The 22,519-nt window shown below is 41.7% G+C and overlaps 1 protein-coding gene across 3 annotated transcripts in view; it reads right to left on the reverse strand.

Moving 5' to 3' along the window:
• The window catches only part of ZCCHC14 (zinc finger CCHC-type containing 14), a 52,990-nt gene that overhangs the window by 7,549 nt on the left and 22,922 nt on the right, over positions 1-22,519 (reverse strand). The window contains exons 1-9 of one of the 3 annotated variants that reach the window (XM_017816174.1): positions 21,256-21,547; positions 8,667-8,740; positions 5,997-6,068; positions 5,697-5,806; positions 3,591-3,685; positions 3,445-3,499; positions 2,687-2,960; positions 1,247-1,338; positions 81-208 (exon numbers count right to left, since the gene is read on the reverse strand). In XM_017816174.1, the coding sequence (XP_017671663.1) occupies positions 81-208; positions 1,247-1,338; positions 2,687-2,960; positions 3,445-3,499; positions 3,591-3,685; positions 5,697-5,806; positions 5,997-6,068; positions 8,667-8,740; position 21,256 (901 nt within the window). In that variant the 5' untranslated portion in view covers positions 21,257-21,547. Of the gene's footprint in view, positions 1-80; positions 209-1,246; positions 1,339-2,686; positions 2,961-3,444; positions 3,500-3,590; positions 3,686-5,696; positions 5,807-5,996; positions 6,069-8,666; positions 8,741-10,730; positions 11,753-21,255; positions 21,548-22,519 lie in introns of those variants that run through there. The other 2 variants (XM_017816173.1, XM_017816172.1) reach the window with 2 other exon arrangements.

Genomic DNA, 22,519 nt, shown 5'->3' on the forward strand with positions numbered 1-22,519 from the left:
AAAGCAGCACAAGAAGGAGCTTGATCTTGTGCATGGACAGTTGAGCCCCGAGAGCACAGCAGTGTCCTTACTCCTCTTACCTGCAGCATGGTTGCCTCGGATACTCTGGATAGGCCCCACGTGGGAAGTGGGTGGAACCCTTGCCACCCCACTGCTGGTCACTGACGAAGGTGTTGAGGGGTTTAGGCACCGTTTCTCAGATTTTTCTCTACAGGGAGATGGAGAAAAGTATGAAGAAACAGAAACTGGCTAAAGCACAACGATAAATAAATCCATTTCTGAATGAAAACGAAGCACACAGAGCCCATTAAACAATCCACTGAATGTTATGCTCATTTCAAATGGAAACATTTGGAAATCACATCAACGCTGACCATAACTGCCAGCAGTGTGGTTTGGACTATCTGCCATCTGATTACAACAATAATGCTCTTATTTGTACAGGGCAAAACATCACCAAAGGGTGACTAAATTCTAAAATTCCATCACATGTTACATCAGCACATCCCAAACCCAGCCGTGCACACCAAACCCAAAGAGAAGCCAAACACAGTCCCAAGTTTTCATTTTCCAAACACACTCTGGAAAAACTAAGACTGCTGAAAAATGCTGTCACAGAGCTTTGATAAACAGGCCTGGATTTGGATTTGTAATTGCTTTTTAAGAAACTGTGGTAGCTTCAGAATAAACACCTCCCTCTAAGTGGAGTTGTAGAAGCCAGGACAAGTTGTTGTATCAGTTTCCCCAAAGGGCTGTGACAGCTGCCTGAGGTCACTGTGGGACACTGAGGCAGCTCCCAAAGTAGCTGTGCTCCATCCACATCAGTTCCTATAAGCAGAAAGTCCTGCTGGGCACCCTGATTTTGACTGTGCATCCCCTGGGATTGCAAATCCTACAGCTCCCATCAGCCTCAGGTGGATGGGAAGCCCAAAATCTAGGTGGCCTTTACAATATCTATGATACAAGTTTACAAAAACCTAACCAACAACATGTATCTTTTGTAGATTATTTAAACAGCTGGTTATCCTTATCACAACCCTGAAGAGGCAGCAGTAAAACAAGAAGTACTAAATATTATCTGGTAAGTTCCCTTTTCAAGAGTTTTTCAAAGTAACTGCATAGGAAGGAAGATAAGAAGCATCATCAACATGTGGGGATCCTGGTGGTTTTGTGGTCTGTAAAACACTAAAACTTGCATTCAATATTTTATGTCCTTAAAAAGAGGGTTCCCCCAGCCCTCACTTACTTCTCCAACTCCAGCTGGGTCTTGAGCTTCTTCTTTGCTCCCATGGTGAGGGACTCAAACTTATTCAGATCTTCCTCAGTAAGACTCAGAAACTTGGAAAGAAAAAATATGTGCTTAGTTTTACAGCCTGAAATATTCTTATTTTCAATTAGCAGTAATTCCAAAAGGCAACTTTAAAGCCATTTTTAAACATCGTTAATTCAAAGCAACCCTCTACCCCAGTTTTCAGTTATAGAATCTGTGTAAAATAAGTGTGGGGGACTGGCATGAAAGAAAGAACATCTGTAGATTAAATGTAATTAGGTATGTGCTTCTATGAACCAGTCACAATAAAGATGAAGTAACTCGTGTATGTATTAAAAGAGAATTAAATTAAAATAGACCTTTGTGCTATCAATGAGTTTAAGCATCTGTTTCTCTTAGAAAATCACTCTAGTTTTCCTAGTTGTGTCACTTACCACAAAGTACAGTTGTCTCATCAGTCTAATTGGAAAATTTACTCTAAAAGATTTTATAATTTATAATACTCCAGTAAATTTTATAATAACATATAGAGATAGAATATGAAAACAAAATATAGACATTTGTATTGTAATGTAATTAAAACTAAAAGCTAGGAAAGTGTGGATAATAATAATAATAATAATTGTTTTTTAAAAACATACTAGAATATGCAGTTTTGCTACTTTATTAAAGAAAAAAACCCTATATATTCCCCTTCATATAATGAAGAAAATCAAATCAGAAGACTCTGGGAAGAGATTAGAATTAAATGCAGAAAATATCCTATAACCAGCACAAAGCCCTCCCTGGCTCAAGCCAAGCCCTCACTCCACTGGAGGGCGCTCGAGGCCAAAAAACAGAGGACAAGGAATTTCCCCGATGGAGCTGAGGAAATGCTGTAAAATATTCTGTTTAGATGAAACCCAGCACACACAAGTATTATTTGTGACTCCTACAATGCAAATACGTAAGAGACGATTTTTCCACGAGAATTTCTGCAGCAAACAAAACCCACTCACACACAAATGTTCACGCCAGAAGTCTGTGTGAATCTATTTTTTAGAATGAAGGATAACCAAATATTTTGGGATAAAAATCACTCAAGAAGCAGAAATAAAAATAATCAACAAATTTAGCTGTCTCCTGCACATCAAAGGGATGACCAGGGAGCCCAGCACAGCTCCTAAGGAAGCATCCAAGCTGGATCTCCAAGCATTCAGTGTGGGATCCTGGAACAGGCGGCAGCTGTCGGACAACCCCAGCCCGGATACAACACAGTGAAAACAGAAAGAAGGTTTTCATCAATTGCTTTAAGGGAGTGAAAACCTTCCCAGCACGTGCCAAAAACTTGAGTGATTCTCAGTGCAGATGTTTCCAGCCTAGAGAACCTCAGGATAATTTAAAAGCTGGCTGCCTTTCCCCGATTTCCTGCCCTACCTTCTCCATGGTGAGCTGTTTGAAGACAGGATAATACTTGTGCAAGCGCAGTTTCCTGAGCCAGTCTAGGATCCCGTTTTGCTCCTGTGTCTGGGGGGTCTGTGGGCTGGAAGACATCAGCATGGATGAGGAGGAGGTGTCCATCTGGGAGCGATAGGCCAGCGAGGAGCCGGTGCCTCCGGAGTGGGAGCAGTGGGGCAGAGCAACAGGAGCAGTGGCCGAGTGCTGGACGTGGTTCTGCGAGGACTGAATTCCAGCTACTCCACAGATAGGTCTGAAAAAAGGGAACAGGACTGGATTTAGCACTTTGGATAATCTGTGTCACCCAGAGTTCAGCTGCTGCAGCCACAGGAATCGGGATTCTGGTAAAAACTGCCCCTTTGGATCCAAGGTTTGCACCCACCCTGTTCCATGGCACACTAAAAACAGGGCAGTTCTGGCAGAGCAAAGCTGATCTTCAGCTTCAGCAGAGTTTTCCTTCAATAATCACAGATATTTTATATTCTTTTACCTCTCTGTGATTTAACAAATGTTTAGAGAGAATGGTGTGGTTCAGCTTTGCGTTATTAAAAAGAAGTAAAGGAGCCTAAATATAATCCTGTGGAAATTTTTAGTTTTTCCATGTGGAAGTGGCAAAAGAAGTCACATTATTGGTTCCTCGTAGTGGTCTGGATTAAAATTTTTTGGGTGTCTTGGTTGCAGAAAATGAAAACTGCCTCTTGAGAGAATGAGTGTGGGAAACAAGATAAATATTTCACCTTCCAGACGTTCCCAGCGTAGTTCCTACTTTATACAGGGAGGGGTTGCCAGGATCTAGAAACAAGGACCAGAGTTACAAATGGCATCAGTTCATGAAAGGCACAGCAGTACAAAAAACTCATTTTGAAACTTTATTTAAACTCACTTGAGCTCTGGAGTTGCTGGGAGGGAGATGAAGTGCTGAAGAACTTCCTGACGTGGTCGTTTTTCACCACATGGGAAGGGAACGGTGCCAAGTACCTGCGTGGGCAAAAAAAGCAAACAAACCCCCCTGTTCTGTGAGATCTGACTGGCAGCTGCCTCACAAATCCATCAGGATTGCACACTGGACAGGACATTTTGAAACTGGATTTGAAATTTAGAAGCTAAAACATCCCATGAACTTCTGAGTCAAAGTAGACTGGAAACTTATGGATACTCTTATCCTTAATACCAACCACGTTATCTTTGTGCTGCTTTCCCTCTGTTTAGTGTTTCCTCATTTAGGAACCCTGAACACTTTCAAGGCAGAAAATGTTCATATATAAACTTGAAAATTTCCTTTCAAATTCATGAAGAATATAAAATATAAACGGATCTGTTATTGAATTTTCTCCTCTTGGAGATAAACAGCAGATGCAGAGTCTGGCAATGTAGGGAAAAACTTATGTCACATTTTCCCTGGGATTGCTGGGCCCCTTTTGAGGGAAAAGAGACCTTATAGCAGCGTTTCAGTGCCTAAAGGGGCTCCAGGAGAGCTGGAGAGGGATTTTGGACAAGAGGGAATGGCTTCCCACTGAAGGACAGCATGTTTAGATTGGATAGTAGGAAAAAATCCTTCCCTGTGAGGGTGGTGAGGCCCTGGCACAGGTTGCCCAGAGAAGCTGTGGCTGCCCCTGGATCCCTGGAAGTGTCCAAGGCCAGGCTGGACGGGGCTTGGAGCAACCTGGGCTAGTGGAAGGTGTCCCTGCCCATGGCAGGGGTGTTGGAATTAGACGAGCTTTAAGATCCCTTCCAACCCAAACCAGTCCACAATTCTATGAAAAAATGCCAATCTCCTAAAACTTTGCAACTACACACCCACAGGTGCTTTCCAGCTTGAAAAACCACAGTCAATTCCTGAATTTTACAAACAAGCAGCACTTCAGGGCAGCTTCTTTCCCTGCTCCAAAGCTGCAGCCCGTGCTGCAGGAATGCAGGATGCTGCTCCATTAACCCAGATTTGTAGAGACTGTTGCTGCCTAAACAGCAGCCACACACATTCCCTCTCCCTCTCCCAAATTCCCCTCAGCAGGCTCTGATCCTCAGAGCACAGTAAGGACTGCTGGAAATGGGAACACTATTTGCCATGAAAAATAATCCAGGCATGCACCTGCTGGCTGCTGACTATGGAAAACCAATATCCACTGTGGACTGCCAGCGGTCTGCCTTGGCTTAGGGAAAAGAGGTGTTAAGTAGAAGCTCTAACAAAGTTAATTAATATTTTAAAATGTCACTTATTACTATAATAATATTAATATTACAATAATCTCATTTTGCATAGGTACATGCAGTAGTAGCTGAAAATAATTTAAGTCCCTCCAATTTTCCCAGGAAAATCATGCTAGTATTTAGAAAGAGAACTGATGTGATCTGTCACAGATTATGATATTTAAAATACTGTTTTACATTAGATAATGGCCAGGTGGTTTGTGATAATTTGAGAAGGTACAAGTCAAGGATTCAAAAAAACTGTGAAAGGCTTCCAAAAATTCAATTACTATAATATATAAATACATATCCCCCTTTTTTAAATTAAAGTAAAATAAACATGATAACCTAAAACAACTGAAACAATAAAAAGGTCTGTGAAAGGGTAATGGGGGAAAATCCCCACAATAAATCCCTCAACACAGATGGGTGAATATTCAGGCTACTATTTTTTCCTTATTTTTGTGAGGGTTTTTTTAAGCAATTCTGGTTATTTTTGAGTCCAAACCAAACTTTTTGCAAAGCCAATGATCCTCTATTTGTTTTTAACAAGGAACGAGGAAATATCAATTCTCCAGGAAACTTAATACAGAATATTATTACCATCTGTACTTCTGAAGAAAGAATTCCTGAAAAATTGCTGTGTGCTGGAATTAACAGCAAGAAATAAGGCTTAGGATCAGGCTCTAATTTCTTGAGAGTAATTTAAAATATGAAGATAATATTTCTATTTCCTGTTTTTTTGGTGAAAGAAGCCAAGTACCAAGATAAAAACCCCTCAGCAATAAATATCCCAGCATACCTCAGGTCCGATTCCAGGTCCATGTGGTTCCGTTCCAGGTAAAACGAATCTGGACCAGCTAGGCAAGGAATAAATTTCTCCAAGTTTTCTTCTGGATACAGCTGAGACAGCTGAATATGGAGGATATTACAAATAATAAGTGAAAAGAAGACCTGTTATTTCTGCGAGATCCAAGGTACAGCAAATATTTGATAAAATTCAATCTGTATTATCTCGGTACATTTTGAAAAATGTCATTGAACAAAATTCCATACAGGGATAAAACATCTATTTTTGAAGTACCTTCCATCTCATCTTTACCTTTGAAATAAATTCAGTCACTTCAGCAGAAGATTTGGTTACCAACGTCACCGAAGAATCAGACCACAGGACCTTGGGGAGCAAGAAGGACTTGGTTTAGTAACTGATTTAAGTTTGGTTCCAAAACATCAATAATTGGTATAAAACATCCCCCAGAGCCTGAAAGAAAGTTTTTAAGGTGTGACATCAATAAGGAAACTCTTTCTTTGTGCACAAGGAACTTTTATCAACCCTCCCACTTGCTGTTGTTACCACTTAACAACTACTGTGAATGCTTGGAAAAGCACCTCATAGTTTACTCAGCCCTTACACACTGCAGACATGCAGCATTAAGCAACAGACCACTAAGTAAATGGAATTTTTTTTCCTCATTATTGTTAAAGAAAACAGCTGCTTTGTAGAATCTGCTGTGCAACAGGAACGACTCCCCACAGCACAACGCTGCCTATTCCTAATTAATCAACTCCATATGCCATGGGAAGCTGGAAATGGCAGCATATCCCTGCAAAAAAAGGCAAAACCTTAGAAATGAAACCTGGAGTTCCTGCTCCATACTCCATCTTGTCCATGCCCTAGAGAAAGGGAATATTCAGTATCTCTTCCCATACATACAACTCACGACATCCTTGGATAAAGAGGCATTTATTTCTTGGGAGATGGAGTTTAGCTGAGCTAAAACTCAGGATTTCTTGGCGTGAAAAATATCAATGTGAGACAGGCCAGTGATAAGTCCCTTCAGACTCAAAATATCCATTGGAGGCATCTGGATCCTCAGCAGTTCCATAGGGGATGGAGCTGGGTGTAAAAGTGTTTCGGGATCACAGACCATCCTCTCACATGACATTAGTTTCAATGACAACTGAAAACATACACAAAGTTTTTCCAGCCATCAGAAAAGCTGCCAAAATGACTGGTGAGAGGATTTCAAAATATATTACATAAGGGAGGAATTTCCTCTCGGCAGAGCTGTTACACCAAAAAAAAAAAAAGAGGAGAAAAAGAAAAGAAGAAAGAAAACTTGAGCACTGTCTGATTTTACAGAGTTTGTGGGCTGTTTGTTTTCTTAAAGCTTGTGATAAATTAATATTTTTTCAAATCCATGAGACATTTCAGAAATATGGAGAAATTTTTCTTTCTTTTGCAGGTTTTGTAATAATTCAACATTTCTTATGACTTATGTATTGCTAACTTGAGTTTTCAATATTTATAAAACAATAATGTGAACTGTAAATGCAGGGAACAATAGCAGTGCAAACACTACACTGCTCTATCCATTGACCTCATATTCCCAAGAACAAAACATCTAATAGTTGGGTTGTTAACCCAGCAAACTGTAATTTATTAGCTCAGCTGAACCCTGTGCTGTTCTTTCAGTGACCAGCTGTGGAGTGAAACACTGGTTACAGTAAATTCTGGTATTTTTAGAAAAATTTGTAATAGGAAAAGAACTTTCACGAGATCCTAACTGGAGTGGAGACAACTGCAGACTTCATAGAGATTTTGAAAACCCCTTGGAAAAATCCTTTCTAATATCGATGACATTTGGAACAATTGTGGGATTCAGGAAATCCAAGACATTCTCCATGAATCAAGTCCTGCAGAGGTTAATGCTGTCAACATCCCAACAGATGCTGAGCTGATGCTCTCTCTTGGCTGGGAGTGAATAACTTGTTCTTTTTGGTGAAAGCTGGGGATAACTGAGGTTCTCCTGCTTGGTTCCTTTCAGGTTCTCCTTTTCTCACCCACCGTTTGGCTCCGGTGCCTCATTAAACAAAGCAAAGATGTTTTCTGGGCTGTGCATTCTGAATTTTGGAATATGTAACTCCAAATGGATGGGGAAAACAGCACCCAGACACCATCCCTGCCCTTTCCACAAGGTTCCATGGGGTGAAGTCATCCCTGCACCGGAACTGGGAGCAGTGACAGACCCTCCAAAAGCTGCGTCAAAGCAGGGGGAAGCCACTTCTGCTCGCGGCGTGTGGTGAACCACACTCATTCCACAGGCACTGCTCTCACTTCCACTCAGAATTAGTCTGGCTTCAGTTTTCAGACAACAGTTCCTGTTATGCCTTTTGTGCTGCATTAACGTCCCCTTTGCTGCAAAGTATTTTTATTCCCTTTGAAAAGGCTTTTATGCGATACTGAAAGTCGCCTTCCAGTCAAGTTCTTTCTCTCTCCTGCTACACAACATTTTCCTCAAGCCCTGAAAAATTTCCAAAGCCTTTCTGTACTCTCCAGCACCTCTTTTGGAACCTACAAGGCCCAAATCATGTGCCAAAGGCTCCCATCCTGCCACTTTCCATGTGTGCAACCATGCCCTAAGAGCCTACGTTCTCCTTTGTCCAGATTAAGACCTAAATCCTCTCTAACTTCTGCGTTCCAGCAGAAGAATGGATATGGATAACCATTCTGTAAGTGTGGTATTTTTCCCTAAATATACACTTTGCCACAACCTGCTGCATGAGAGTGAATATTTTTTTACCAGTCCCCACCTACCAATCTTGGCATCATCCATAATGCTCATAAACAGCCATTTATAACTTCCAACTAATGGATTAAAAACTCCCAAAGGAGCAATTTCTGGGACCTAACAATAAAATCTGAGAATTTCCTTAACTCCTCCTTAAATATTATCCTCCCTTCTTTCATAGCAAAGAAACCCAAACTCACCTCAAAGGAATACTCAACATTTCTCTCATTCTTCTTGTGTGCCAGTCCCTTTAATTCCACTTTTTCAACACTCACTATGAAAAAACAAAGAGAGAAGAAGAATGAGGAGGATATTCCCAAATGCAGGCAGAAGTGATGGCTCTTGGGCAGTGCCAGGCCTTGCTTTGAGAGCATCTGATGACCTATGATGGTGCTCCAGGTGCCCAGCTCCGGCCTCCTCCCTTGGATAGGGAGGTTGGTCCCACCACTCCATGCTCCTTCCACTTCCAGCCTTGGCAAAGCTTCATTTCAACCAGTTACAGCCCAAATAATACAGTCAGTGCAAAGTTCTTTATGTCCTCATGGCATTATCACAACACCCACTGCTGTAATAACAGACTGCACACACACATGGAATTATCTTAGGAACATCCAGGAGCAAACAACATCCCTCCAAGGGAAATGAAGGAAAAGCCTCCATGTCTTCAGGGCCAGGTTTTGCAAGTTCAGTGTGGTTTCATTGCTGTGTTGACATCCCGACTCCTCCCTGCCTGCAGCTCCATGGAAAATTTCTGCCTCGATTACCATGACTGGAGTAAGTTGTAAGTAAAAATGGGATCTGACTGTGGAAAGGACAGACAGGTCATGTGACACGCAGCCTTTAAAGACAATCTTATCCGTCGGATCTCCGATATACGGGATTCTTGGAGACTCTCACTTCCCAAGACACTCAGATCAGGAATTCCCCCATGAAAAGCATTATGAAGATTATTTCACCGACTTTCTATTTCTCTTATAAATTTCTCCTGTCTTTTTACTGCATGCTTGGGGATAGACACACGGAATTTTTCTAATAAAAAGCCAATTGGAATGGGCTTAAAAAATTCAAAAGCAAAATTATACCAAAACAAAGTCACCAGAACTTCACCTGTGAGCAACCAGTGCCTGAAGAGACACATATTGTGCTTTCACTGAGCAGTTCTGACAAGCCAAGCCCAGAACTTTGTCATTCTGTTTCTGGGAGTCACTGTTTACAAGCTGTTTACCTGTTTTCAAGACTATTTATACTCACTGTTACCTGTAAGACTCAAACTGATGTTTATCCCATGGAACTTCCTTGTATCTACAGGACAAAACCCTGCAGTGCAAAAGTCACAGTGACAACACTGCAGCAGGGAACTGCTTGATCCACCTCCCATCTCCTGTTCCCCAGTGAGGCTCCACCCAGAGCCACCCTCTTGCCCATGTGGGGCTTGATTTCCCTCTGCTTCCACACAATCCTGGCCTGAAGGTTTTATTGTGGCCTCAGAGAATCATGGAGTGGTTTGGACAGGAAAGGACCTCAAAGCTCATCCAGTTCCATGGGCTGGGACACCTTCCACTAGCCCAGGTTGCTCCAAGTCCCGTCCAACCTGGCTTTGGACACTTCCAGGGATGGGGCAGCCACAGCTTCTCTGGGCAACCTGTGCCAGGGCCTCACCACCCTCACAGGAAATGATTTCCTCCCAATATCCCATCTAACCCTGCCTTCTGGCCGTGGGAAGCCATTCCCCTTTGTCCTGTCCCTCCAGGCCCTTGTCCAAAGTCCCTCTCCAGCTCCCCTGGAGCCCCTTTAGGCACTGGAAGGGGCTCAAACAACTCCCTGGATCCTTCTCTTCTTCAGGCTGGACACCTCCAGCTCTCCCAGCCTGGCTCCAGAGCAGAGGGGCTCCAGCTCTTGGATCATATCCATGGCCTCCTCTGGACTCGTTCCAGCAGCATCATGTCCTTTTTATGCTGGGAATTCCCAGAGCTGGAGGCAGCACTGCAGGTGAGGTCTCACCTAAGTGAAGCAGGTCCTATTCATTTAAAAATGTTACTGCCTGGGTCTTGGCTTCTTAAAAATCTCTTTGAGTCCATTTATTCACAGTCAAAATTCTTAGACCCTCCAAATTCTAAACAAATCTACAGATGTTCGTGCCTGTCTTTACATTTCCAGAATTAACTTTCCTCTTCTGATCACCTCAAACGTTCCTCCTCCATGTAATTCCCAATTACAATTACAGAAATCCCTGAGCTTATGAATAATTGCAATTCATTACTTACTACTTTCTCCTGCATATTCTGCTTTTTGTAGAGACTTGTTCCTCTTAAACATTTCAGTGGGTTCCTCTCACGCTTCTGAAATGATTTTACACCACATGCTGAGCACCACAGGAGTAAATCTGCACACCACATACTGCTGAGCCATCTACACAATGTGCCATGAAGACTTTAACATGAAGATTTTAACATCCATAAGGCTCATTTAAAGAAAAATCTACCTCAGTGCTCTTATTTAAGAGAATTCACAACCCCCTTTAATGTGATCACAGCTAAAATATATTGAATACTGCTCGGAATTATAAGTAATACAGAATTATAATGAGAAAGAACGTGCAAAGTGAGTATTGAGAGAGGGAATGTTGGTGAAACAGCTGAAGGATGAGCAAATAACTTGCAGAAAGCCCAGTGTCAACTGATGCAACATCTGGTTTTGAAAAACACAGCAAGTGTTACACAACATTTGTTGTTTATAACAAATCCAGCACCACTTCTCTGCAACTGTTCTTATCATTTGGCATTTCTACGGGATTCAAATCCCATCCCTTCCAGTCATTCATTTTTCCTCTCCAGTAATTCGAGCAAAACTGGATTAGCCATGGACATAAAATAAAGCTACTCCTGTTTTACTCTGCGGGTTAATAACAAACCTTAAATCACCTCATGGATTTTGTGCTGTTACGGTTACACGACCTTTTCATGCTCAACTTCTGGCCTCAACTTGCCCAGTTAATAAAATCCCCTGCAGTGGATTTATCCATGGAAAATCATGGTAATTAGCAAAGTGAACCCTTAGGTGGATAATTCTGAATCTTGTAAGATTAGGTCTGTTCGAGAGCATGAAACAGAGTTCACTGAGCTGCAGAAACAGTGACAGCTTTAGGGACAATGCACTGGATAATTCCTAATATTATACAAAGTGCTCCAGGAATTTTCTCCCAGCTGGCTAATACTGTGAAAAATACCATCTGCTTAACCAAATCTAGAGTTCTTGTTTAATTTTGCAAGTTGTATGTTTTTGTTATGTGGTCTCTCACATAATCTGTGTTATTTAACTTCTGGTTCATTTTGTTAGAATAATAAACCTCATCATGAAGCTTAACTTTATTCAGAGCAATCTATCCTCAAAACTCTGGAAGAAGAAGGTGCCATCCACCAAGCAGATCTGAGTGGATATTAAACCTGCTGTCTAAAATATTATAAAGAAAATAAAAAAGAATTTTTATTTACTGTTTTTACTCTCAAAAGCATGGAAAAGTGCTCAAAGTATCTGCCCAGTATCCCAATAAATGAGTCCATGAGCAGAAAACCTTTGTACAGAATTAAGGACACCTGATACTGATGTCTTTTCAGGATGCTGAATTCAGCAAAACTCAAACTTCCCAACCCAGGGGATCAAAAAAAAAGTTAATGTTTCTAATTCAGGAGATTCCCAGAACAATATATTTGTGCTACTTTAAATCTGAACTTTAGGTCTGGAAGTAATCAATGGGAACTCACAGCCAGGCCCTCCATGTGAGGGGTTGTTGTGCATGGAGCAGGATCCAATCCCAGCAGCCTGACAGGGTACTGGACATGACACAAGATCTCTGAGCCTGAGACCCTTTTTATCTGCTCCTCTCTCCCAGAACTTCCCTGGAAAACAATGCAGGAGCAGTGCTTGGCTGTGTGTGTGTGTGACTCCCTCACTGCTGGGCTTCCTGAACTGCACTGTCAAAGGGGCAGACAAGACTTTTTGCCATGGAGATTTTCCATAAATATCTGGGAAATTCCAGCAGGTGAAACAGTTGGATGAGATCACCTAGGAAAGGGAGAGATGGATACAAAGGGGGCTGCAGAAGCTCAGTGCTGTAGGAGATGCTCCAGCGAGGCTGTGACACCCCATGCTCCAAGTGTCTTACATCATCCCTTAAGATTGTTGTTGTTATTATTTGCTGCTTTCTTTTAAACACCAGAGAAGGATTTTTGATGCAGTTTTTAGCTGTATATAGTACAGTATCAAGCATGGAAGCCTGTATGTGGAATACTCCAGCCCGAGGCACAGCCAGGAATCACAGCCATGAGCAGCTTTGTCACTCTGTCTCCTTTTCAAATAGTGCCTCCCCCACCCCCTTCCAAAGCATGCAGGGAAAACAGATCCAGTGAGTCTGAAGACATTTGATTCAGGTCTGTTTTCCTATTCTAGCCTGGGATTTTTACCCATTTGGCTGATATCAGTGCATTTGTCATCTGATCACTTGAGTGCTTCTGTGAAAGGACACACAACTCCTTCCGTCTGCTCATGACCCTCTGGATTTCTTGCCTCTCCCTCCAAAAAAGCAGTGCCTTGGATCTACTCCTCTTCCCAAAAGGAGCTACATAAAGCAAAAGACTGATTCAAACCCTTTAGGGTTTGGTACTCCTGGCCAATCAGGTAGAACAGAACATGCACTGGATGTGGGCAAGAGCAGAAGAGACATTTTTGGAAGCCTCCTTAATATCCCACTGGATGTTGTGTTTTTTATAACCCCCTTTTTACAACTTCTGGGTCAATCCTAATGAAAGGATTAGATAGAATCAGTCTCTCAATCCACACTGAGAATTTTGTGTTCCTCCTGAAAAAAAGTAAAATAATGCAAGATAATCAGGAGTGTTGGTTGTAGCCCAGCCCTCTTCCCTAATATCCAATATTTCAGCACAAACACCACTCTACACCCAGCTAGTTGTTCTCCTTAATTAGCTCCCTGGATGCAGGTATAGTTTGTGTGGGATGGAGCATGGAAATACCAATCTCCAGCATTCAACTGGTAAAATCTGAGTGTCCTGAGACTGGGCTGAACATCTTGGTTCACAATACTTGACCAAAACTAGCAGAAATGCAGCAATTTATTTTTAATCTGGAAAAAAACGTAAGTAAAATCTTTTACTTTGTGTTCTATAGGAAGCCATAATCATAAATGATGCTTTAATTTATTAATTTTCATTCCTGAAGTTGTGCCTTCATGCAAGCAGGCACCAAACACAGCTACAGTAACTGAGTTTTTGCTGAAAAGGTCAAACAAAAGGGAACTAATAAAATCCTTTCCACATCCTTGTTTACACAGAAGTGGTAAGAAATGCAGCACCAACACTTTCAATGCCATCTCCTCTTGCTTTGCTAAAGAAATGCTTCAAAAGCAGCATTACCCAATTACTGTTGTCCATTGGACAGCAAAGGTGATGCCAAAAATTTAGAACAAAAACCCTCTCAGTGAACCCCCCAGTATTTATATTCCCATACATACAGGCAGAAGGGAAGGAAGACAAAAACCAGTTCATGTGCTACATGCAAAACATATTCACGGCAACAAAACACAAGAAATTAAAGGGGTTTTGTGGTTTTTTTTGTTGGTTGGTTTTTTTAACTGCTTATAAGCATCAGCTTAAGAGGGGGTTTTGGCTGTTTTGCAGAAAACTTCCTGCTTTCACTTTTCTAATCTTTTTAAAGCTTTTTATCCAGGCTATGATGGGGAATGAAAAAAAACAGATAGCCTCTTCTTCCTGGCACACACATTGAGCCTCTTCTGCACAAACACATAAGGACTAAGTTTTCTCATCAACTAAATTTCATTTCCCTGTCTCCTACTTTTCAAAACTGAAATTTAACTGGAATACTGAAGGCTTGAAGAAAACTTGAATCAAATATTAGGTTTTCAGTCTGTAAGATAAGCAGATTAGTGAGAACTGAGATCTAAATTACTCAGGTATTGAGCAGCATCTTTCAGGGTGCCAGGAGCTTGGTGTTAGTGCTGCCACAGGATCACTGAGGTTGGAAAAGACCTCCAAGATCATGGAGTCTAACTGTGCCTGATCCCCACCTTGTCACCCAGCCCAGAGCACTGAGTGCCACGTCCAGTTCTTCCTTGGACACCTCCAAGGATGATGTCCCAGGACCTCAAATCAAGTCAGCCTCACGTTTATTTACTAAAACTCCTTTCAACAAACCACAGAATGACAGTGTTTTGTAATAATTTCGTCATTAAAGCCAAAGCACTGTTGATCTGTCCCTGAGATGACTTCAGAGAAAGATTTCACTGACTGTCCCAAAGCCTCCCTTTGAACTTCCAAACTCGGACCCAGCAGGTTCTGAATCACCAAATTCCGACAGGATGACACTGAAACCATTCAACTTGAACTCTGCTCTATTCCACAACCAACAAAAACACACCTTGGCTTGTTTCATGACACATTAACTCCTGCACAAACGACTCCCTTTTCAGTGATATCTAATCTGCATCAAAATATCGATGGGCCAGAGTCCAAATGGTGGAAAACAGGAGGTGCTCTGGTGTGGGATGTTTATAGGTACAGAAACTGCTGGGAGGGGGAAGAGAACATCAAATACATTCTGAAATTTAAGTGCATCAATTAAAAGGTTATCAGAGGCAAACTGAACTTTATTTACAAGCTGTGAGCTTGTCTACAGAGATACTAAAGGGGAAAATGCTCCCACTCAAGAGCATCAAGAACTACTTTGAATATTCCCTTAAAAGTGAGGGAAAACAGGTAAAGAAATAAATGTTTCTTTTTGAAAATCATCTTATTTTACTACTTCTAGAAAAGGTAAAGTATAGGAAAGGATGAAGCAATTCTCTTTGCAGTTCAGTGCATTGAGTTGTCATGTAAGAATGACCTTTAGTTATTGTATGAGTAGTGAGAAGTGACATCTCAGAACTCTCCAGACACAGTAGGGTAATTTATTAAGATATTAACCTGTTTTCACATAGTACAGTGGTTAGGGATTGAGAAAACATTGTGTGAACAGGCATAATTAGGACATTTAAGTGATCTCAAATCCTTTATGCAAATATAAACCTGCTGCTCATTAAGAAATACTTAAATTGAATCTTTAAATTAAAAAAAAATATTTAAATGTAAAAATATTTAAGTTATACTGCATTTACCTCCCCCTCCCAACAAAGGTGGGAAAGGTAGTTGCTATGAAAGCACAGTAAGATCTTTGCTTATTCTTCCCACATCAGGTATCTTCAAATACTCCCCAAATCCATCCAGGAAATCAAAGGACTGCTACAGTTATGAAACTTAGCAATGACCACAGCAGGACAAAAATCCTGGAAACACTCTTGCAAAGAAGCCACACATTCACTGGAGAGTCATTTTCCGATCACTGAACTCCTTAAGCCAAGTGTCCTGCAGGAACTCATCCTGCCTGGCTGACACAGACACAGGAGACAGGACTAATCCCCATCACAGCTCTCATTTAGAGAAACAAAGGAGAGGAAATTTAGCAGAGGACACAAAGAGGCCTCAGTTCTCCCCCACTCCTGTGCCTGAAGCTGATGGAACAGGGTTTGTCACAGGACATGACCCAGGAACCACTGGCTGGAAGTCACCAAGCACTTGCTGCTCCCTCCATTCCCACTTTTTGACCTTTAGCTCTCTTAAGAGTTTGCCAAGTTGATCATCTTCCTTTTTTTTTTTTTTTTTTTTGTGGAGAAAAAGGAAGACAACTCAAGTTTAAGGTATGTTGGACTCATTCAGACTCAGTTCAGCCTCATAACAGAATCCACCATCCAGTTTTCTGCTGGTATCTCTTAAAACTAGAAGTGGACGAGCAGACAACAGCTTTTCCATGGTGTCTGCTGGAAAAGGAAGCTACAGATATAGGAAAAAACTTGTAACTAAACTGAACAGTTTAACTGGTTAGCAAGGAAGTCTGGCTGGCTGTTGCCATTACAGGAGGACTGGAAATTAAAGCTTCATGGACATAATGAAAAATTCCTGTTAGCAGAGAAAAGCCCTTAGAACTGTCATTTTTCCCGTGTAAGAAATAAGGGTTCTTCCAATGCAGAGAATATTTAAGATCAAAACCAACACATACTTACAACATGAGTTGAAGTGACAAGTCAATCCTGCTTTAATTTAAAAGCAAGGCTGGAGCCTATGAACTGCAATATTCCACAGGAAATAATTACACAGCTTTTTTAAAAATCAAGGACACGAGCTTACTTTTGGCAGCACATAGGAAGCAATAACATGCTGGGATTGTACTGCTCACCCCAATCAAATGAGTAGTTTTCATGTCCCTGCTATTTCCTCAGTTTGGCTCATTTAACTTGCCAACAAAGTGACCTTCTTCTGTTTCTCCAAAACAGACAGATATTAAAAAAAAAAAAAAAGCCTGTATATCTCAGCTTTTGGGATGTTAATTGAATTCATGCATTTTTTGAGTAATCTTGAATGACACTGTCAGCACTTCAGCCAACCACAAAGCCAATCAACCCAAAGAAGGGTTTTGCAACTTCACTGGATTCAAAAGCTTAACTAAATCCAAAGGCTGCCTGTGCTGGAGGCTGGAGAGAATTCCCATCTGGACAGGAAAATGTAAAACCCTGAAGAATCATCAGCTGCTTTCAAAAATCGAGATACAGCTTCAAACACTGTTTTGAAGGGTTTTCCTCCCAAATCCTTGAGGCCAAGAGCACTTCGCATCCCTGCTCCCGCCTGCCATCGCCTCTGAGCACAACAACTGCCTCACAAGTTGCCTTTTTTCATTTCTAAGGCCAGAAAAAGCTTTTACAGAATAAATTATCCACAAAGGGCTGCTGGATTGGACACATTTGTGGAGCAGCTCCACTGCCTTCCTAAATCTGAGCACCAACACATGTCACTGAACAGGTGCTGGGCCTCAAAACATCCAACTTCCCAAGGATCTGCTGTTGAAATATATGATAATGGGTGGAAATCTTCCTCAGTGGAAAGAGTTATGATATAGAGCCAAGAAAGGCTGTGAGAGTTCGACATCAGAGACAACTCAGCAACATATTCCTTAATTCAAGCAGCTCTAATCAAAGATGTATCTCTATCAGGCAGAACACAGCCAAAACAGAATCCTGAAGGATGTATTTTAACACCATGGAAACACTTCAGCACTTTCAAGCACAATTTTAGGTAAACATGTAAAACACTGAAGGTTTAAAGGTATCCTACAACAAATTCAGAGGCATCAGTGGCACTGAGATTAAACATGTGCTCAGATTGTGTAGCCTGGGGGCCGCGTTTTTAAAGGACTCCGGAATTTAATTTGTACAATACATTTACTGCCTAATTCCCCAAGCTGGCTAATTCCACATGGAGCTGCAGCTAATGAACTATTTGCAACAAGTGAGAAGAGCACGTGCAAGTTTTGAACGCAGCTGTGGACTTCATTTGCTCAGAGATCCAGCCCAGTGACTCATCTTCCTTCTCCCAGTAGCTGGAGCAGACAGCTCGTTTGGAGAAATATCCCTGCAGAAGTGACCAAAACCCCAAACTCTCAGGGTGAAGGGCAGCTTCAGTAATCACAAACACACATCTTTGTACAGGCAATTAAAAGCAGGCTGCCTGTGTGCAATTTGTCTGGTAAAAATATCTCTGCAATCAAGAGAGATGTTCAACTTTGTATATAAATACTTTTACTTGCTGGGTAAGTAAGATGCACTTGTATATTTAGTCTAGTTTTATCTGATCAAGTGCTTATTTTATTTACTATTCTTAGAGCACTTTTAAAGAAAATATTGGCTTTGTTTCACATTCTTAAGAGAAGGTTTGCTCATCCTAGAGAAGGCTCCTGCTTTCTTAGAAAGGATTTGCTCTGGCACATAATTCCCTGAGCCCCTGCAAACCCAAGGTGAGCCAGATGATTAGTTCTAAGCTGGATGTTGTATTCACCTGCAAAACTACACATGCAAAGTCAGTTTTCCATGGAAAACTTTCCCTAGTGACAGTTTTTGTGCTAAAGTGCACCAAAGCCCAGACACCCCAGGCTTCACTAAATCCCAAACATGACCAGAGGAACAAACCCAGTTCCAGCTGGAGCCTTCGAAGCTTTAGGTCTGCACAGAACAGCTGCTTTCCCTGAGTTTAGAAAGAGGATTCAAACCACTGAAAGGGAACAGACTGGGGAAAACATGACACATTCAGGTGCTCCCCTCAGCTGGGAATCTGAGCTGGCATTTGCTTTGAAGTTTGGAGCAATGTCCTAAATCCTGATGGACAAATCGAGTCTCACAGCACCCCAGCAGTGAAACAATGCCCCAAACCACTTCTGGGTGCAGTCTGAACTCACTACAAACCACCTTGTTTGGAGGTGAGTTAAGGCTGCTACTACCCATTAGTTTTCCTTCATCATACAAGATCTGAGTCATTTAATGAATGAATAAAGCTAATTTAAGACCACTTAGATAATCATAACCCGCTGTTACTCTATTAAAAAGCCCCAGTCCCCACTGCATAAAAGCAACTGTAATCAATCCCAACTGCATCCAGTGAGGATTTGCCCAGCAACAGTTTAAAAGTCACCAAGTCAGGACCTGAGAGTTACATATATAAATATACATGAACATATGGGTGGTTTGTATCCGACAGCACAGGCAAACATGGGTTGTGGGTGCAGCATGTAACCATATATCGGCATGGAGGGAGCCTGGAGGGACGTGACGAGGCAGCAGCTGCTCAGCCAATGTGCCCTGGCTTGAAGGACAACCTGGAGCTCAAACATCAGAGCCCTGGGATCGGATGGCCGGTGGCTCCAACCCTGGCCATAGGATTCCTGCACCCACCCAAAGGAGTTAAGAGATTCCAAGTCCCAAGCAAAAACCCAGCAGAAATGTGCATTTCAAGCTCTGAGCAGCTGGTCTGGTTTGGAAGGGCTGCTGCAGGCCAGCAGAGTTCAACGCTCGTGTCAATAAGCACGTGCTGTTTGCTGCATTTTTGAGACCAGTATCAGCATCGTGAAACTCGGGACTAAGGCTGCAATAACATGCAGGAGCAGCGAGGGCAAAGGCATTTTATAGCAGCTTCAATTTTGATTTTCTAAGGAACTGTAGCCTTCCTAACAACAAAAAAATATTCTGTTAGCGTGCTATGTGAAAACACCAGACTAAGAGACTCATCTGGAATAGAAAAATCCTTGAGTACAGACAGTCTTGCCAAGAGCTACAAATGCATTCAAGTGCTCAGCTCAGTGAGAGACAAATATCCCCTGCACAGCCACTTCTGTGAGTTCCTCTTTTGTGGCAAAAAAGTCCTTGCACATTTTCGGGCCCTTTTGTGGCAATAAAGTCCTTGTACATTTTCGAGTCTCTGCTCTCAGGCTTTAATATTCTTGTTCCCTTTTCTACTTCTGTATAAATAATTGTTCCTCCATTCTGGATCCCAGACAAGATTTGACCAGTAATTCAAAGAGACAGAAAAAAAGTTCTAATTCAGCATTTAAGCTGATTTTGAGACACTGCACAACTATTAGGCAAGTGTCTGAGGGAAAAGAACAAAGTAGATTTTATTAATATTTGCCAGGGCAGTGAGAAAGCCCAGAAACTGAGGTAAAAAGAACAAAAACAAAANATCCCAGACAAGATTTGACCAGTAATTCAAAGAGACAGAAAAAAAGTTCTAATTCAGCATTTAAGCTAATTTTGAGACACTGCACATCTATGAAGTAAATGCAAGAGGGAAAAGAACAAAGTAGATTTTATTAATATTTGCCAGGGCAGTGAGAAAGCCCAGAAACTGAGGTAAAAAGAACAAAAACAAAACCAAACCCCATCCACTAAAAACCTCTAAGTCCTGAAGCTCTGAATCCCCACAGTCTCTTCAGCAGGGATTACAGAATGAAACCAAACACACTTCCAGCAAAAACTCGAGTCTAAAGCTCTTGTTCCTCACTTTTTTTTTAGCAAAATTTGGGATATCTGGCAAATACTTGAACTATTTAATAACAGGGACAGCAAGGAACACAAACTTTGAGCTCCCCTAGCCACTAATATCTATTTCATACCTGCTGTTTTTGCAGACAAATTCACTTATTGCACTTTTCCTCAGGCCTGTTTACAAGTAAACAAAGTCTGATTGTAAATACGGTGGGTCAACTGCATCTCTGCTGGAATGATACGCCTGGAATAATTCACCCACCGAACTGGAAAACACTAGAAGGAGAAACTTCGAAGGCCCTGTTGTGTTTTATGCCATTTCCCTTCAGCTGTGTGTATTAATGATGTAATTTTAGCAGGGCTGCCCCTCTGAGTTACTGTTAAAAATAGCACCCACACCCTGCACTGATGAAATGCATCCACTCCAGGCAGGGAAGTTGTGCAGCACAGCAAGTCCTCTCCTTTTTTTTTTCCAGGAGATAAAAGAACAAGTCAGAAAGCAAATGAAACATTAACCTTTTAGCTCAGCATTTCTGTGCACCTGAGAAATAAATTTGACTTTAATCAAAACCATTGCTTTGCATAATTACAGCCTGTCACTTCCCAGCATAAAAGAACAAGAGAAAATGAAATTAGAAATGAAAATTCAAAGCACCTCAACGATGCCAAAGTGTCTCCTCTACTTGTGTGGCACCAAGTAACAACAGATCTACCATATGGATAAAAGCCACAATTCCATCAAATGCTGAAGGGAAGTACAAGAGATGCTGCTCACACAGGTTTAGGGCAGTGTCACTGCTCAAACCTCTCCCAATTCCCATTATCTGCAATCCTCAAATGAGATTTCACTCTCAACTTACTCCTTAGAATGAACCCATGAACAACTCCATATGCTTTCCTTCCACCTACAGCTGTCCAGTCTCTTCATCCAGCTCTCAGGATTGGGCTCTGCTCTGGAATTTTTCAACAGATGCAGTTTATAAAAGCTACATTAAGACAGCATTAAACAGAAGAATCCAACTTTCTTTAAACAACCCCAAAAGAACTGAATTAATGGACAGAATCCCACTGCTTTGACTGTTTTCAGCTTTATTTTTTGGTAGAACAGAATCATGGAATGGTTTGGGTTGGAAGGGGCCTTAAAGCTCATTTTGTTCCACCCCTGCCATGGGCAGGGACACCTTCCACTATCCCAGGTTGCTCCAAGCCCCATCCAAGCTGGCCTTGAACACTTCCAGGAATGGGGCAGCTACGACATAAAATTTAAGAAATAACATCTAACTATTTAAATCAAAAACAGGGGAGGGACTTTCTTCTGTCAACAAAGAGCATCCAAAGAACCTTTCTGATCAGAAATTAGGAAAAATCCCTAATATTTTGGCAGGGAGGTCGGAACGAGATGATCATTAAAGTCCCTTCCAACCCAAACCATTCCATGATTCCATGATTTTGACATAAACCTGAGTTTTTCACAGAGCTGTACAACCATAGCCAGCCCTGATGTGAACCAAGAGCTACCCCAGTTTGACAGATACATAAATAAGACCCTTGTTAATCACGTGCAAAGCCAGAACTAGAACACAAGAATCCAGAGCTCTTGCCCAGTGAAAGACGCAAGGCATCGACTCCTTCCAAGCTGGAATCTGCAGTCTAAAATCCAGTAATGAAGTCTCCTGATCTGGGAATCAAGGTGGCATCAGGTGGCAGCCAAAGCACGGGAGAATATGGTTTAAAAAGCGCCAATTCCCTCCCCACTAATTCCACACTGGAATAGTGTCCTGGAGGCAGAGTCACCAGTTCCCATTTGCAAAAGGTCTCTCTCACCAATGTAAGGATTATGACATTCGTGTTTCTTCTCCTCAATCCATCTGTTCCCTTGTGCCAGAGACTGAATGTGAGAAATCACAAGCACTTCCACGGAAATGAAGTGTTGTCATTTACTCAATAAGGTCACTTCCACATTAGATGGAAGGGAAGCAGAGTAAAGAAATATTTCTTGTTGTAGTAGATAGGAAAGCAAAGGCAACTTCTGGCAAGTAAACAACTTTCTTTCTGTGTCATGTTCTCATCCTTCCTCTCCACCCACCCCCTCATTTTCATGACCAATGTGTCGTGTCAGTACTG

This window comes from Lepidothrix coronata, unplaced genomic scaffold, assembly GCF_001604755.1.
Source record: "Lepidothrix coronata isolate B3197 unplaced genomic scaffold, Lepidothrix_coronata-1.0 Scaffold54, whole genome shotgun sequence".
In the NCBI taxonomy this organism is placed as follows: Eukaryota; Metazoa; Chordata; class Aves; order Passeriformes; family Pipridae; genus Lepidothrix; species Lepidothrix coronata.